Source organism: Lotus japonicus, chromosome 3 (assembly GCF_012489685.1).
Source record: "Lotus japonicus ecotype B-129 chromosome 3, LjGifu_v1.2".
NCBI classification, from domain to species: Eukaryota; Viridiplantae; Streptophyta; class Magnoliopsida; order Fabales; family Fabaceae; genus Lotus; species Lotus japonicus.
Window position 1 is genome coordinate 15,895,027 of NC_080043.1, and position 16,846 is coordinate 15,911,872.

The following is a 16,846-nucleotide window of genomic DNA, read 5'->3' on the forward strand; positions in this document are numbered from 1 at the left end:
GTTCATGGCTTTATGTTTTTGTTTATCGGTTTAGTTACAGTTACAGGTTTTCTTGATGTCTATTCTGGTGCCATGTATTTGATATACGATCAAAGTGGAGATGCTCTGAAGTTGTTTGTACAATGCTCGAAATGATAGGGTTTTTCGAAGTTCAAAATTAGTCAATGTTATTTTTTATTGTATGAGAAATTTAGAATGCATATCAATTGGTTATCCATAGGATATGTTCAATACAATGTTCTTCACGAATGGATAATAAAATCTCTGGAATTTGTGATCGCCTAATGAGTTGTTGCACTTCTTTAATATTCCTTATGCTCTCCATTACCGAATTGGCTTCTACCCATGATAGGTCATCAAAAACCCATAAAGTTTCCAGCTTGTAATCTGAACATACATTTGATCATGTTAAGGGGCATGTTGTGCCTTCATAGTTGTCTGAAAACATCCTTCAGGTCGGCTAAGTGATCTCTATAGCCCTCATGATCAAGACGATCATGTTGTCCTTATATCTATACAGTATAGACTTTAAGATTCCAACCTATTTTCAAGTGAAAAACCTTTATTGTTGTTCACTAGTGAGTGGCTCCTTCTCCCGCATTTTTAGTCTGATAGTTATCTTCTCCTCATTGTCCGAGGACATTGGTATTTTGTTGCACCCGAAATATACGCCCAAGAAAAATTGGGTACGATATCGAAACGAGTTTTCAATCAAAGAATCGATGTTTGGGAGAGGAAATTAATAGTTTGTGAAGGCTTTATTTAGTTTGGGAATGAGTTGTTTTAGACGCTTCTTTACTAGGAACACACTCATTGTTGTCAATCTCTAGAGATTACCTAATCTCGTGGAAGAGAGGTAATCTCGTAACGTAATCTCGTAAGAGATTACCTCATGCAAAAATAATACTTTTAAAACTATAATAATGATTAAGTCACACTAATTGTACAAAAAATTATCCAAATTATCCAACAATGACAATTAAAATCATGCATAAAATTACCAAATATCCAAACCTAAGGTACGTAAGTCATAACAAGTAAACAAAACATCAATACAAGTTAGGATAAACTTAAAACAAGAACAAATAAGTCACTAGTCATCCAAATTTAAAATCCTACAACACCGTCGAATTTAGAACAACTAGAATCATCATCTCCATCATCACAATCAAGTTCTTCCTCATATGGGATAGACTTAGACCCTCCAACATTAGGATCAAGAACCAAATTTTCAATGTTGTGTTGAACTAATTCAATGATGTCCACAATATCATCAAGTCCATCAATATCATTCTCCTCTACATCTACCTCTTTAGTTATCCATTAATCATCAGATTGGATTTCATCAAAAGGAGGAGGAAGCCGCGTCGAAAGAGGAGGAAGTTGCGCTGGTGGTCGCGCGAGAGGTTGAGTGAAGGTTGCGCACGCAGAGATGAGAGAAGAAGTGGAAAGAACGACAAAGTTGAGTGGCAAGAACGACAGAGATGAGTGAAAACCCTAAAATTTGTGGGTTAGATGACTGAAATAGCTTTAGACAAAACATTTTTTGACATTTTTAACAAAATAAGCTAATCTCGTAATCTCGTGGTAATCTCGCGATATTACACGAGATTAAGAGATATCTCGAGATATCAGCAGAGATTTGAAAAAACAGTTATTACCTCCCGCTAGTCTCGTTTTTGGTACGTAATATCGTAATCTCATAAGAGATTAAGAGATATCTCTAGAGATTGACAACAATGAACACACTATCTAACATAGTGGTCTGATGAAGCCAATTTTCAGTGACTACCTTTTTCTTTTCTACTTTACTTTTTTACGGACTGACGCTTATGATATTGGAAAGCGCTTGCTTACGTCTTCTCTCAGATTGACTTCTTATTTCCACAAGGAGCTTGTGGTACACTCCAGAAATTCGCTTGCTCCCCAATTTACCACTAAAAGAAGAGAAAAATGCCTTTGTCTCAGCTCATGGTTTCGACCATTGTAATAACTTGGATTCAGAAGCATGAGGTTGATGGAGGATTGCTGTAGCTAGCTTCCAATCTGTCAACATTTCAATGGGAAGCAGACTGCCCTAAATCCCAGAGACATTTGTACATACTAAAATTTTAAAACAGGCAAAGTGTTAAGAGAAGCTTAAAATGGATGTTCAAAATAGAAGAGACTCATACTAGGGATTCAATTGAAATAATAACTCTTATAATCATCTCAAAATATTGTCTACTAAGACCAGATTGAATGACAAGCCACAAGAACTAGTTGTTCAAAGTGCTCAATGTCCTAACTTTTTTGAATGGAAAGTTTTTAAGAGCAGTTACAAATTCATGTTTATAAAACTACAAGAAAATACTGGTTTACTAACGGTTTACCCGCCAGTACGACCTTATTTTAAAAATAAGGTCATGGGTAAACTGACAGGAAATTTAAACGGGAAGATTATCAAGGGCTATAATTTAAACTGACAACAAATCATATACTTAAGCGGGAGGCTGGAAATTTAATCAAGACCCAATTATATTTTTTAGCGGTGATATTTACTACCACCTTACGGATGAAAGTGAAAATGTACCGACTATTTGTAGTGCCGATAAATTACCAACAAATTTGATCCATGTAAAACCGTCGCAAAGTTAACCGCAGTCATGGTCGCTGGTAATTTATATAAAGATTTCAAAAAAAGCGTTTTCACCTCCTGTTTGTCTTTTGTAACTTTGATCATTCATTTTGAGCTTTTAGGTTAGTTTCTTTGTCATTTTCATTTACTTTTGTTTTTTTATTTTAGAATTTTGTTCTCTTATTTATTATCCAATTTTTTCAGCTTTGGGTGTCTTTGATTTGGTTTCTATGAGTTAGAATACTATTGTGTCATGTCATTCAATATTTTATTCTTTAAATTTGAATTTGGTCCAACACTACCCTTACAACTAGCTCAAAGTTAAATATTTTTCAACATTATAAATATAGTTTATTTACTCATATCTCTAGTCAATGTGGAACCTTAACACACCATTTCAAGCTCAAGTTTGGTGGTCAGGACAAGATAGGATATGACATGATAGTAATCATATCTGATCTTGTTGTTATCTGTTGTTTGTTGCGCCAGCAGGATATAATAACACTATCATGTCTCCTATCTTATCATGAGGGGGAAGCTAGGATAGGATACCAGTTATATATTTTCTTTCAGTATCCTAACTCCAAATTAATTTATTTTAATATTATATAATTTATAATAATATTAATTAATAAATATAAAAATATTAATTTAACTAACATAAAAATAAATAAAATTATTATTCATAAATAGTTAAATAGATTACTCACTTACAAAATATTGATTTATTAATAGTAATAGACTAATTTAATATTTTCATCTCCTATTATTTAAAAATCATTTATCTTCTTATATAATAATTTAAATATAAATTTCTTTTGAAATAATAATATTTTTAATTTAGTTAATTTTTCTTATTTATCACGTGTCACAATTAAGTGAAAACCAATTGGTTACAAATATTAATTTTTAATAGTAATAGACTAATTTTATATTTTCATCTTCTATTATTTAATTTTTTTATCTACTTATATAATAATTTATAATTTAAATATAAAGTACTTTCATAATTTAGTTAACTTTTATTGTTAATTATCACGTGTCAAAACTAAGTGAAAAACAATTGGTTAATTGGATAATTTTATTTAAAATATAAGCTAGCTATCTTCAAAACAATAAAATATGCTAATTAATAAAATTTAAATTAATTTTAGTTATTTTAAAATATATACTCATTCATGAAAATGTATAAAAAATTAAATTTAATAGAATGATCAATTTTTAAATGTATTTTTTATTCAAATATAAATTTGATACATTTTTTCTTATCATATCTTGTCCTTATCACGTGCACCTCAAACACATGATATGATAAGTGTATATCCTGCTCTTATCCTATCCTGTTGCTATGTTGTTCACATATTATATCCTATCCTGACCACCAAACGGGCCCTAAATATTTTCAAATGACACATTTATTAGTGAAATTAAGTAAATGATCTTAAATGAGATTCTATACCATATTAAAATTGGAGTTAGGCATAAAAATTGTTGGTCAAACTATAGAAATAGAAAATAATAATTATATTAAAAATATACATATATTTTAATATTTTATACAAGATAATATATATAATTTGAAATAATAAAAAAATATACTTATATTATTTAAATAATATTTTATAGAAAATGTTCTTTTTGAGTTTTGACCCATTATTTATTATGTTTGACATTGAGTTCTATACTATTTGACCACTTTCATTTAATTGCACATTTGCCATAATTGTCTCTCCACAAAAAAGACTATAAAATGAATAACCTTTTCTACTTTCTTCATCGTTCCCCAATTTTTTTCTTTGGGTTTTCCTTTGTTATTTGCTTCTTGCTATTCTTCAAATCTCATTGTTTTATAAAATACTATCAAGTTTTTAAATTTCATGTTAGTATTTTGCAACTAAGATCATTCATTTTGAGCTTTGAGGTTAGTTTCTTTGTCATTTTCATTTACCTTTGCTATTATTTTTTTAAAAAAATTATATTCTCTTATTTTTTATCTGATTTTTTCAGCTTGGGTGTCATTGATTTGGTTCCTATGAGTTGGCATACTATCGTGTCATATCATTCAATATTTTATTCTTTAAATTTGGATTTGGTATGACACTACCTTAAAGTTGGCCCAAATGTGAAGATTTTTCTATAGTATAAAAAACATTTATTTAGTCATATCTCTAGTTAATGTGAAACCTTAACACACAACGTCACACTTAGGTTTGAAACACTTAATATTCTCAAATAATACATTTAATGAGTGATATCCAATAAATGATTTAAGATGAGCTTTATAGTTATGATACCAAATTAAAATTGGAGTTTGGCATAAAACATGTTGGTCAAACTATAAAAATAGAAAGTTATAATTATATTAAAAATATACATATAATTTAATATTTTATACAAGATAATATATATGATTTAAAATACTTCAAAAATCATATTTATATTATTTAAATAATATTTTATAGAAAAATTTCTATTTGACCCATTTATTATGTTTGACATTGAGATCTATACCATTTGACCACTTTCATTTAATCGCACATTTGTCATAACTGACTCTCCACAAAAAAGACTATAAAATGAATAACATTTTCTACTTTCTTCATCATTCTCCAATTTTCTTCTTTGGGTTTTCCTTTTGCTTCTTGCTATTCTTCAAATCTCATCGCCCAAATCTCCAAGCGAAGTTGCGATATTTTTTTTTTATTTCATCTTTTACTGTCTTTTCTTTGCTAAACTCATTTTTTTTTCATTTGATTTAAGTTTGGGGTTATATTCTCTGAAAAAATACGTTCATTTCTTTATATTCTAATTGGAACTTAGAGTTTTCTCTCTTGTGTTGGTTTTCAGTAAAAAATTCCTTTGGCTTCTATAAATTTTGAGATATGGGGTAAATTAAGTTGATTAGTGTTTTTCTCATTTGCGTTTTAAAGTTCTTTAGGTGTCATTTTCAGAATTTCTAAAGTGTGCATTCCAGGGTGTGTTTGGAAAATTGGAGAGCTTGAGAAGTAAGAATGATGACAATTTGGGTGTGAACAGAACTGGTAAGAACATTAGAAAAAGCCGTTTATATGAATACATTTCTAATGTGTTCCTTTCTTCTAGACGACGTCAACATGATGATTTTATTTACAGCATCAGCAAAGAAGAGTTCAAAGACTTTGTTCAGATGCATACGGGATAACATTTTCATGATCATCCATTGATGTCAGTTTATAATCCCCCAAAATGGCAAAACATGTTGTTAACCATGATGGGACCTCTACCATTGGTACATGTTTAGAGGCCACTAATGTTGGAAACCTCCTTCCTCCAAAAGGGGTTTGGAAGTCTTATCAGGTTCAACTGCATGTTTTTTCCATTTTGGGTGATTGTAAATTGACCTCAACGGATGATCATGAAAATGTTATCCGGTATGCATCTGAACAAAGTCCTTGAACTCTTCTTTGCTGATGCTTTAAAGAAAATCATCATGTTGACGTCGTCTAGAAGAAAGGAACACATTAAAAAAAGTATTCATATAAACGGTTTTTTCTAATGCTCTTACCCGTTCTGTTCACACCCAAATTGTCATCATTCTTACTTCTCAAGCTCTCCATTTTTCCAAACACACACTGGATAAACACTTTAGGAATTCTGAAAAGGACACCTAAAGAACTAAAATTAATTGAGAACAACACTAATTAGCTTAATTTAACCCCAAAACAAAAAATTTCTAGAAGTCAAAATAATTTTGTATTGGCAACAAATACAAAGGAAAAACTCTAAGTTCAAAATAGAATATCAAGAAAATAACGTACAGTTTTCAAAGGATATAACCACACCTAAATTAAATGAAGAAGATTGAGTTTAACAAAGAGAAGACTATAAAATATGAATTGGAAAAAAAGGTCAAAACTTCGTTTGGAGGTTTGGACAACGAGATTTGAAAAATAGAAAGAAGCAAAGGAACAAGGAAAAACCAAAGAAGAAGAATGGAGAATGATGAAGAAAGTAGAAAATGTTGCTCATGTTATAGTCTTTTTTTAGGTGAGTCGACTGTGGAAAATGCGCAATTAATTGAAAGGGATTTTCTCCTCATTGTCCGAGAACATTGGGACTTGGTTGTGCCCGAAATAGATGTCCAAGAAAAATTGGGTTCGATATCGAAATGAGTTTTTGCTCGAAGAATCGTTGTTTGGGAGAGGAAATGAATAGTTTGGGAAGGCTTTACTTGGATTCGCTTATCGCCTACACGCGCCACTTTCTACTTGACTTCTTTACTTGGAACACATTGGCCAACCAAGTGGTATGATGAAGCCAACCGTTAGTTACTCTTGTACCTTTTCCTTAGCTGCTTTACTTTTTTACGGACCGACGCTTGTAATATTTGAAAGCGCTTAGGTCTTCCCTCAGACTAACTTCTCTTTTCCACAGGTGGCTTGTGGCGCACTCCAAGAATTCGCATTGCGCCCAATTTACCAATTAAAGAAGAGAAAAACGACAGGGTCACAGCCTCTCATGGTTTCGACCATTGTAATAACTTGCATTCGAAAGCATGAGGTTTATGGAGGATCGTTGTAGCTAGCTTCCAATATGTAAACATTTCAATGGGATGTCGACTGCCCTGAATCCCGGATACAACTGCTAATACTAAAATTTTAAAACAAGCTAAGTTTTGAGAGAAGCTTAATATAGATGTTCAAAATAGAAGAGACTCATAATAAGGATTCAATTGAAATAGAAACTCTTATGATCATCTCAAAATATTGTCTATTAAGACCGGCTCAAATAACAAGCCGCATGAACTACTTCGAAGAACAAGCCTTGAGGATTTGTTCAAAGTGCTCATTGTCCTACCTTTTTTGAATGGAAAGTCGTGAAGAGCAGTTGAAAATTCATATTTATAGCACTACAAGAAAAAACTGATTTTCTGACCGTTTACCCCTTAGTAAGACCTTATTTAAAAAGAGTCATGGGTAAATTGACAGGAAATTTAAGCGGGAAGATTGCTAACAAAGCTGAAAAATTAAAAAGGATCCAATCATATTTTTTGGCGATGATATTTACCTCCAACTTACCTACGAAAGCGAAAATGTACAGAATATTTACATAGCCAGTGGCAAATTACCAGAAAATTTGACCATCATCTAAAATTACTACCAAAATATGTGTTTTTAGACCATGTTAGTATTTTCCAACTTAAATCATTCATTTTGAACTTTGACATGTAAAAAAATAAAATTGAAAAGTTTGGGGTTCCACCACACCAGCATATCCCCTCCCTTTAGCCTGATTATAGTGGTTTTTAACCGCCACAAATATGTATGCCATTGGGATGTCCAACTTTTTAGAATGTTTATGTATTGTCACTATTTAACAACATTAATTAAACATTATTTAAATGAAATCAGATACATCAATCAAACGAATGAGATAATGATTTTACATCACTTTAAAAAGTTTTTGCATTGGAAATTTTTTTTTTTATAGGTTTCAATCAAAGCCAAATAATGGAAGTAGTTAAGGAAGTGGTGAACAGCCAAGCAAACATATCTTTCAAAAGCAATTTTTAGTGATGTTGTGATAGCAAAAGACTCTCCTGACCAATTAATTTTATCTCAGAATATTATATGATGTATGGTTGAGATATCAAATTGAGGGGCCTATTATTCACCCAAAAAAAAAAACCTATTAAGACTGAATTCAGAGTCAGATCATCAGCCGGTGCTAACTTGCACATGATTTTGTTCCTCAATATAGCAGCTGTCACTCATAGAAGCAAACTTGCAAGAACACTAGCATTGACAGTTTACTAAATAATAGTTTTCTTTTGAACCGTTTAGATGATCAAATTCTAAGAGAGAAAGATAATAACAATTCACACCAATGAACTTGCACAGCCTCATTTTACTTGTTGACACTGAATAACCCCCTTCTTCACAACTTCACCTAACCAAGAATTTGACAAATGCAAACAAAATTTCAATATGATATCCTTCATCTTTCTTGCACTCATCCACCCCAATTTTGATCAAACAAAGCTTTACTTGTAGATTTTAGCTTTTTTCAAACTCCTATAAATGTTGTCAAAGAATCACTGCAAATTCAGACCAAAACATCATCTCCATTGAGTAACACCATGAAACCTTCAAGTGCATTTTCAGCTCTTGTGCTTCTCATGCTGCTTGTCTCAGCTTCAGAAGCTGCAATTTCATGCAGTGATGTGATTAAGGACTTGAAACCTTGTGTTAGTTACTTGGTGAGTGGGAGTGGAAAGCCACCAGGTGCTTGTTGCTCTGGAGCTAAAGCTCTTGCCTCTGCTGTATCAACCTCAGAGGATAAGAAAGCTGCTTGTAACTGCATCAAATCCACTGCCAAAAGTATCAAAATGAACTCACAATTGGCTAAGGCTCTTCCTGGAAATTGTGGAATAAATGTGCCCATCAATGTCTCCCCTGATGCAGACTGCTCCAAGTAACAAGCATATCATTTTAAAATTTTATATCCATATTTTGATTAGAGAAAGTTATGTAAAACTTTAAGATCCATTTCTTCCTAATATGACACACAAAGTCATTTATGGCTTAGTGTGAGCACTTACGGCAAAATGATTAATTACTAGTGTCAGCGGTGGATAAAAAATATTTGGTTTCTTTACATAATTTGCTTCTCCAATGCAATTTTTTACTTTAAAAGAATCTACCGTACAATGATTTTTGTTTTGTTTATTACTAATTTTTCATTGTTACTTCTTTTGCAGGGTTGGTTAAAACTTGGAAGTTGGAATTGGAGAAAGGTGTTGCAGAGAATGATCATTTTTCTACTGGCTTATTATGTACGGGAATATAAAATATTTTTGTAATAAACAGGAATCTACCCATGTGGATTTCTTTATTATGTCCGTGTTCTTGTTTCCAATATGATGTTTGAATGTTGTTTCTAATCTATCTATTAAAAATCATCAATATCAATCAATACTAATACCAATCAATATATATATATTAGAAAAGAATAACTTCTAGGTTGATTTAGTGACGTGACAGCACCAGGTTAATTCTCTCATAAAAAAAAGGTTTAAATACTCTAGAGGTCCCTGAAATTGTCTGCCGTATAAAAAAAAGTCCCTGCATTTTTTTTTCCGATTCCAAATCCCTGAATTTTTTTTTAATCAGAATAAGTCTCTACTCGTGTTTCCAGCCTATGTGGCTCAATTTTGGCTGAGTCATTTATTCCACGTGGCTTTTCTATTTTTTTTAAATACACATAGATAAAAATATAAAATTAAACATTTAAATTTAAAATTTAAATCTTATTAACCTAATTAACCCTAAATCTAATTAACCATAAATCCATAAAAAGATTTTAATTTTAAATTTAAAATTAAAATCTTATTAACCTAATTAACCCTAAATCCCTAAATCTAATTAACTCTAAATCCCTAAAAAAAAATTATTTTTAAATTTAAATGTTTAATTTTATTTTTTTAATACATGTGTGTTTAAAAAAAAGAGAAAAACCACGTGGAATAAATGACTCAGCAAAAATTGTGTCACATAGGCTGGAAACACGAGTAGGGACTTATTCTGATTAAATTTTTTCCAGGGATTCGGAATCTGAAAAAAAATTCATGGACTTATTTTCGTACGACAGACAATTTCAGGGACCTCCAGAGCTAAAAAAAATTCACGTGTCATTCTTAGGTTAATTCTCATAAAAAAAGAAGGTTAATTCTCATACAAAAAAAATTCACGTGTCATTTTATTAGATAGCTTCTCTTCTGTTGTATTATTTTATCTTAAAACCGAATTTTAAAAGATTTGTCATAATTATCTAAGATTTACCTAGATTATTCCTTACTAAATTTATTTCCAAAAAAAATCTTGAAACCGTTTTCATTATCTTTTTAAATTTATAATAAATCACTTTAAAATTTTATAAAAAATATAAATTATACGGATCCTTATTATTTCTGTGTTTGATATACTTAATTAATAATACATAACCTCTTATAAATCAGTTTACCTGTTGTAAAAAATATTTTCATTCTTTAAAAACCTGTATACTAGGAACAAGGTCATGGCAAGAACCACCCCAACACTGACCCTTCTCTCTTAATCTCTCCACAATTTCCATCTCCACATAGACTGCTCCCCTTCCTGCTTAACAACCCATTCTCCCTCTGCCTCTCCTCCAACAACCATGGCCTTCCTCTTTTACTCTCTCTTATTTTTGTGCCACATGGCTCTTCTTGCTTTTGCTTTTATTGGCCTTTTTTCTTATCTCCAGTAATCATGGCTAGTGATGCTGCTGTCTGTGCACCTTTCACGTGTAATAATTACTTCAAATACAACATAACTTACCTCTTTTGGAACAGAAATCAACCTAATTACTCTTGCCTTCCATCTTTTGAGCTCAATTGTGAGAATGATAGCATAACAATAAAGATAAAGTCCCATAAATTTCGTGTCATTAATATTAATCAAGACTCTCAAATTTTACAATTACTGGGCCTTCAATACATTGCAATTGAATCACACTTGTCCCAAACAGGATACCAATGTCATCTTGGATGTAGCTTTTCTCAACTATACCTCCAAGGATGAAGAGTATACTCTATTATATGATTACAGTCCTCTTCATTACTAGTCTCCTTTGAATTTTATACCTTCTCTAACTTTTAATGCTTGAGAGATAGTAATAGTCATGATGGACACTTTGCGTTAACTAAATATGTTGTCAATTTCGATTATATGGGATGGAAAAAAAATACATTTCCAGGCTTAAAAGACGCTTTCAAAAAATTGTCACGAGTAACTAGACCATGAAAGATGTTTTAATGAAAGGATTTGAGGTTGGATAGAGTGTGGGCAAAAAAAATTGCAATGGTTGCATAGAAGATGGTGGAAGATGTGATACAACATAACTATAAATTACTTAATGTGTTTCCATTCTAAAGAGTAATATAATGGTGAAGTTTGCAGCAGAGTCCCAGACCAAGAGCTATCACTGACACATTCAAAATCAAAACAATCTCATCCTACTACGCGTATGTTTTCTGGGAGCTACATGTAGTAGGATGAGATTGTTCTAATTCAATGCATCACAATGGTGAATTACCTTCGCTCGAATCACTTCCAAGCAGAGCACTAGTGATGTCCGACTGTTTATGGCGGAGGAAGCTTCCTGAGGGAATGACATGGTTTGGCTATGGAGGGATGTTTATGGGATGGGAACACAACTATAAGTTCTTTAATGTGTCTCCATTCTGGAGAGTATTATAATGGTCAACTTTGCAGCAAAGTCCCAACACAAGAACTGTCGCCAGGTCGTTCAAAATCAGTAATCGAGCATACACGTAGTAGGATGAGATTGTTTTGATTCAATGCATCACAATGGTGAATAACCTTCACTTGAATCACCTCCAAGCAGAGAACTGGTGACGTTCGACAGCTTTTGGTGGAGGAAGCTTCTTGAGGGAATGACATGGCTTGACTATGGAGAGTTGTTTATGGGATGTGGTGTTTGTGTCTAGCTATTCAAATGGGAAATGGGCATTGAAGGGTGTAACACCCCGGTTTCTCAACTGAGGATTCACATTAGTAACCTAACAAAGTCTAAGGACTATTCTGCAATCCCAAAAAAAACACGATAATTTTTTTCCTTTTCAAAACAACTAAACACAGTTGAATACATAACATAGTCTTAATTAAACACCCCGTTCCCGACATATAATAATAGGGTCTTACAATATCATAAGCAAGTCTCCAAAATAAGTACGCACACTTAAACAGTGGCGAAAACAGGGTTTTAGTAACAGAGTTTTCAGATAACGAAAAGGACTCGAAGCATAAACTACTAAGAGGAAACTATACAACTTCTTCCATCCTTGCTCCGCCGGTTACTATCCCTCCTCCATCTCAGCATGGCTAAGCATCGCCAGAAGGCTCTTCATCGCCTAATAGCGTTAAGCGCCCAAATAACAAGTAACAAACAGAAAGGGTTAACTCCATACAACTACCACATATAAAAGAGAAAGCATGCTAATCAAAATTAATTGCATGTCATGATAAATAAACTAACAACTTAAATCGTACCACAAATAGATAAGGTAACAATATAATCCAAGATAAATATCAATAGAAATTAGCAACATGGAATTAAATCAGATATAAGCATAATCAACAACATATAATCAAATCTTATATATACCAAATATCACATCAAATCAGATATCAACGACCTCAACAATATAACATCAAATCAGATAACAATAAACCAATAACTAAAATCCAACAACATAGGGTCAGGTGTTAGTTCCCTATAATGCAACTATATGCTGCTACCAAAATGGAGCGATCAATAGTGTCTCACAAGACGGGACAGAGCGAGGAACGGACTCCCCTGAACTATCACCAAATAACGCCCATGAAAGACGGGACAGACGGAGAACGGACTCCCCTGAATGCCACTTAATAACGCCCATGAAAGACGGGACAGTCATGTGAAAATATCCACTCCACTGCCACTTAATAACGCCCATGAAAGACGGGACAAACGGAGAACGGACTCCCCTGAATGCCACTTAAGGTTCAGCCCTATATGCCAAAGTCAATCCACAACTCCCAAATCCAATAACCAAGTCAAGTATCAACAATAACCATGTCATATCCACTAGAAAGCAGTAATGACAGAAACCAGTAAACGACCGAAGCCTCTCAGAAAACGGAGACACACGTCTCAATAAGTTCACTCGGCCGAAGCCTCCAGAAAACATTTTCTCAGTTCAACATAATAATCATAATCATCTGCCAATCAATATAAACATCTTCATCTCAAACACAGGCAGTGTGATAAAAGCAGGCAAGACTCAAAGACGCTCTAAAACTGAGTTACCCTTACCTTCGTGAGTAGAAGTTGGGCATGGAAATCGCGAACGTAGAACAAAGAAAACACAATCATCAACACAAGCTTCACTAGGAGCAACACGATCTACTAATACTAATCGGAATCGTAAAGAAAGCCTCTAAAGCTTCAGAGTTCCTATTTAGGCACAAATTGACAACGGAGACTTCGTTCGCTAAAACGAGCATAACTCGAGCTACAGAACTCGAAATGACACGAAACCGGAGCCAAAATTTCGACAACGGAAAGAGCTACGCAATGGCTCAGGCCATAGAGACCCAAAAATTATTTTTGGACACGGTACCCTAACAAATAGGTTTCGGCCACTCTCAAAAATAGGGTTTCCGAACTTTTTCTTCGATCTAAATCGATTCCTAGGTATTCTTAGGCGATATCTAGGCCAGGGAAACTCTCACAAAAATTATCGGGTCGAAAATTGTTGCAGGGGTATTTTGGTCAATATTTTTAGCTCGGAAACTCAAAATCAGAATTTCGAAAAACAAATTAGATCGGGTCGACACCAACGACGATTATGACGACTAATCCTACTAACGCTAAGCTCAGTCGAGAGTTTTTTATTCAAAAAGCGGAACCTCAACATAAAAATGGGTTTTTGAGCAGAACTGAAGTTCAGTGGCGATTCGACGAGATTCGGCGAAATGTAATCCGCTAAACATGCTCAGGGGCACGTAGGGAATAAGTTTAGACACTAAAATCAAGTTATTTGGACAGTTTTACAAAAAGCTCAAAACTTTGAGCACAGAAAGACATAGAGAAAAGCGACAGAATTTACGATCAGAGGTAAGGAAAAGCATCAGTACCTCGAGGCCTACGCGTAGCAACGAACTGTGGAACGATCAGGCAAGAATCGGTGAAAATCTTTTCTCCTCCTCCTTCCTCCTTGGCCGCGTGTTTGAGTGTGTGTGTTGGTGGGTTTTTTTGTTTTTTTTTTTTTCATTTTTCAAGCTATTTTTAGGTTTTGGAAAATGCGGAAAAATGAAAATTTCGCGATTCCGATTTTTCCTGCGCATTCCTCTGTGAATTCTAAGATAGGTTCTGGCGACAGAATTCCAAAACTCAAAAGAGGTTTCTTGGAATTAAATCAAACGATCCAAAGTCGGTGTAAATCGATTTTACCCGAAAAACTACTTTTTGCAGTTGATGTCGGATGAGAAAACTTCCTTCTGAAGAAAGGTTGGAAACATCAAGAGAAATAGGTGTACGCGTGTGGAATCTTCATTTGAAGCTCCAAATAGAAAAAGTCTTCATCAACCGTTTATTCTAGGTTTTTGAGCTAACAGGAACTCGGTTTCGGCAAACTTCCGAGAATCGAAATCGATCGTTCGTACAATCCAGGGTTTCGTATCGAAACGCTTGTCGTGGAAGGATTAAGAGAAGTTCTAACATTTCTCTGAAAATTTTTGGAATTAGTTTCCATCGTGTCTTTAAGTGCAAATTAGTCGTTTACTAACGTTTTCTTCTTCATAATACTAATCCAACCATCAAGTACAAGTCAAGTTCCTCTCACGCTTACACATAATCCTAAGCGTGAGTTGGAAATTATTTATTTATTTAATTCTAAAATCCTGGGTCTTACAATACTACCCCCCAAAAAGAAAGTTTCATCATCGAAACTTAAGGCTCAGTGAAGAGCTCCGGATACTGCTCCTTCATCTTCTCTTCTAGTTCCCAAGTAGCATCGCCCGTGACTTGGTTCCAAATTACTTTTACCAGAGGAACCTACTAGTTCCTCAACTGCTTGATCCTACGTTCCTCAATCCTCATTGGTGCCACTTCAAAAGACAAGTTGTCTCTAAGTTGGATGTCATCTTCCTTGATGATGTGAGAGGGATCAGGAATATACTTCCTCAATTGTGACACGTGTAGCACATCATGAATCTTGGACAGAAATGGTGGCAACGCAATCCGATAAGCTACTTTTCCGACTCGTTCGATAATCTGATACGGTCCAATGAACTTCGGTGTCAGCTTCCTCGACTTTATCGCCCTTCCCACTCCGGCACATCAAGTGACTGTAACATACCCGCAGACTTTTGATGTTCTATCTTCGCCTTCTGACATGTCAGACATGTCGCCACAAACTCTGTACATTCTTCTTCATTCCTGGCCACCAAAAATTTAACTTTAGATCTTGATACATCTTTGTCGATCCCGGATGAATACTCAATCTACTCTTGTGACCTTCGTCAAGAATCATCCTTCTCAACTCCATGTCCAATGGCACGCAGACACGTCCTTTGCAACGCAGAATGTTGTCGGTTCCTACCTCGAAATCCGGCGCTTTTCCCAAAATGATCAAGTTCCGTTTCTCGATCAGCTCCTCATCTAACAATTGCTTCACCTTGATCTCGTTCAGAAAATCACTAGTGATCGTCACCATCCCAAAGCTCAATTTTCCAGGTGTCACTTGCATACCCAAACTGAGGTCGCGAAAAGTCTCGATAAGTTCCAATTCCTTAATCATCAGCGATGAAACATGAATTGTATGGCCACTCAGTGCGTCTGCTACAACATTTGCTTTTCCTGGGTGGTACAGCAAAGTGAAATCATAGTCCTTGACAAATTCCATCCAACGCCTTTGTCTCATATTCAGATCCTTCTGATCGAACAGGTACTTCAGGCTCTTGTGATCACTAAAAACAGTGAAAGTGCTCCCATAAAGATAGTGCCTCCAAATCTTGAGCGCAAATACCACAGCCGCTAACTCCAAATCATGCGTAGGATAGTTCCGTTCATGTATCTTCAATTGCCTTGAAGAATAAGCCACAGCCTTTCGGTGTTGCATCAACACACAACCCAAACCTTGGTACGAAGCATCGCAGTAAACCTCGTAAGGTTCCTCCTCTTGTGGTAAAGTCAGAACTGGCGCGGTCGTCAAACGCTCCTTCATATCTTGGAAACTCTGTTCGCAATCCTCTGTCCATGCGAAAGGTTGGTTCTTCCGGGTGAGTTTCGTCAATGGTCCTGCAATCTTAGCGAACCCTTCAATGAATCGTCGGTAATATCCAGCTAAACCGATGAAACTTCTAATATCTGTCACGGTCTTAGGACGCTCCCATGCAAGTACCGCTTCAACTTTACTAGGATCCACAGCAATGCCCTCCTTTGAGATGACATGGCCTAGAAACTTTACTTCCTCTAGCCAAAACTCACACTTTGCCGCGTTAGCATACAATACCTTCTCCCGAAGAACTTGCAATACTTGACGCAGATGCTCCTCGTGTTCTTCACGATTCCTCGAGTAGATCAAGATGTCTTCGATGAACACCACAACGAAGCGATCCAAGAATGGATGAAAGATCCTATTCATGTAGTCCATGAATACAG

General features: G+C 34.5%; 1 protein-coding gene across 1 annotated transcript; it reads left to right on the forward strand.

Annotated features, from left to right (window-relative positions):
* Positions 1–8,630: 8,630 nt before the first annotated feature.
* On the forward strand, positions 8,631–9,539 carry LOC130749668 (non-specific lipid-transfer protein 8-like). Its single transcript, XM_057603041.1, has 2 exons — positions 8,631–9,070; positions 9,357–9,539. Exons 1-2 carry the CDS (start codon positions 8,736–8,738, stop codon positions 9,364–9,366), a joined length of 345 nt encoding a protein of 114 aa, XP_057459024.1. The 5' UTR covers positions 8,631–8,735; the 3' UTR covers positions 9,367–9,539.
* The last annotated feature ends 7,307 nt before the right edge of the window (positions 9,540–16,846 follow it).

What these genes read in the sequence shown, in the direction of transcription:
- LOC130749668 (XM_057603041.1), top strand. Translation starts at nt 8,736, where the DNA reads ATGAAACCTTCAAGTGCATTTTCAGCTCTTGTGCTTCTCATGCTGCTT.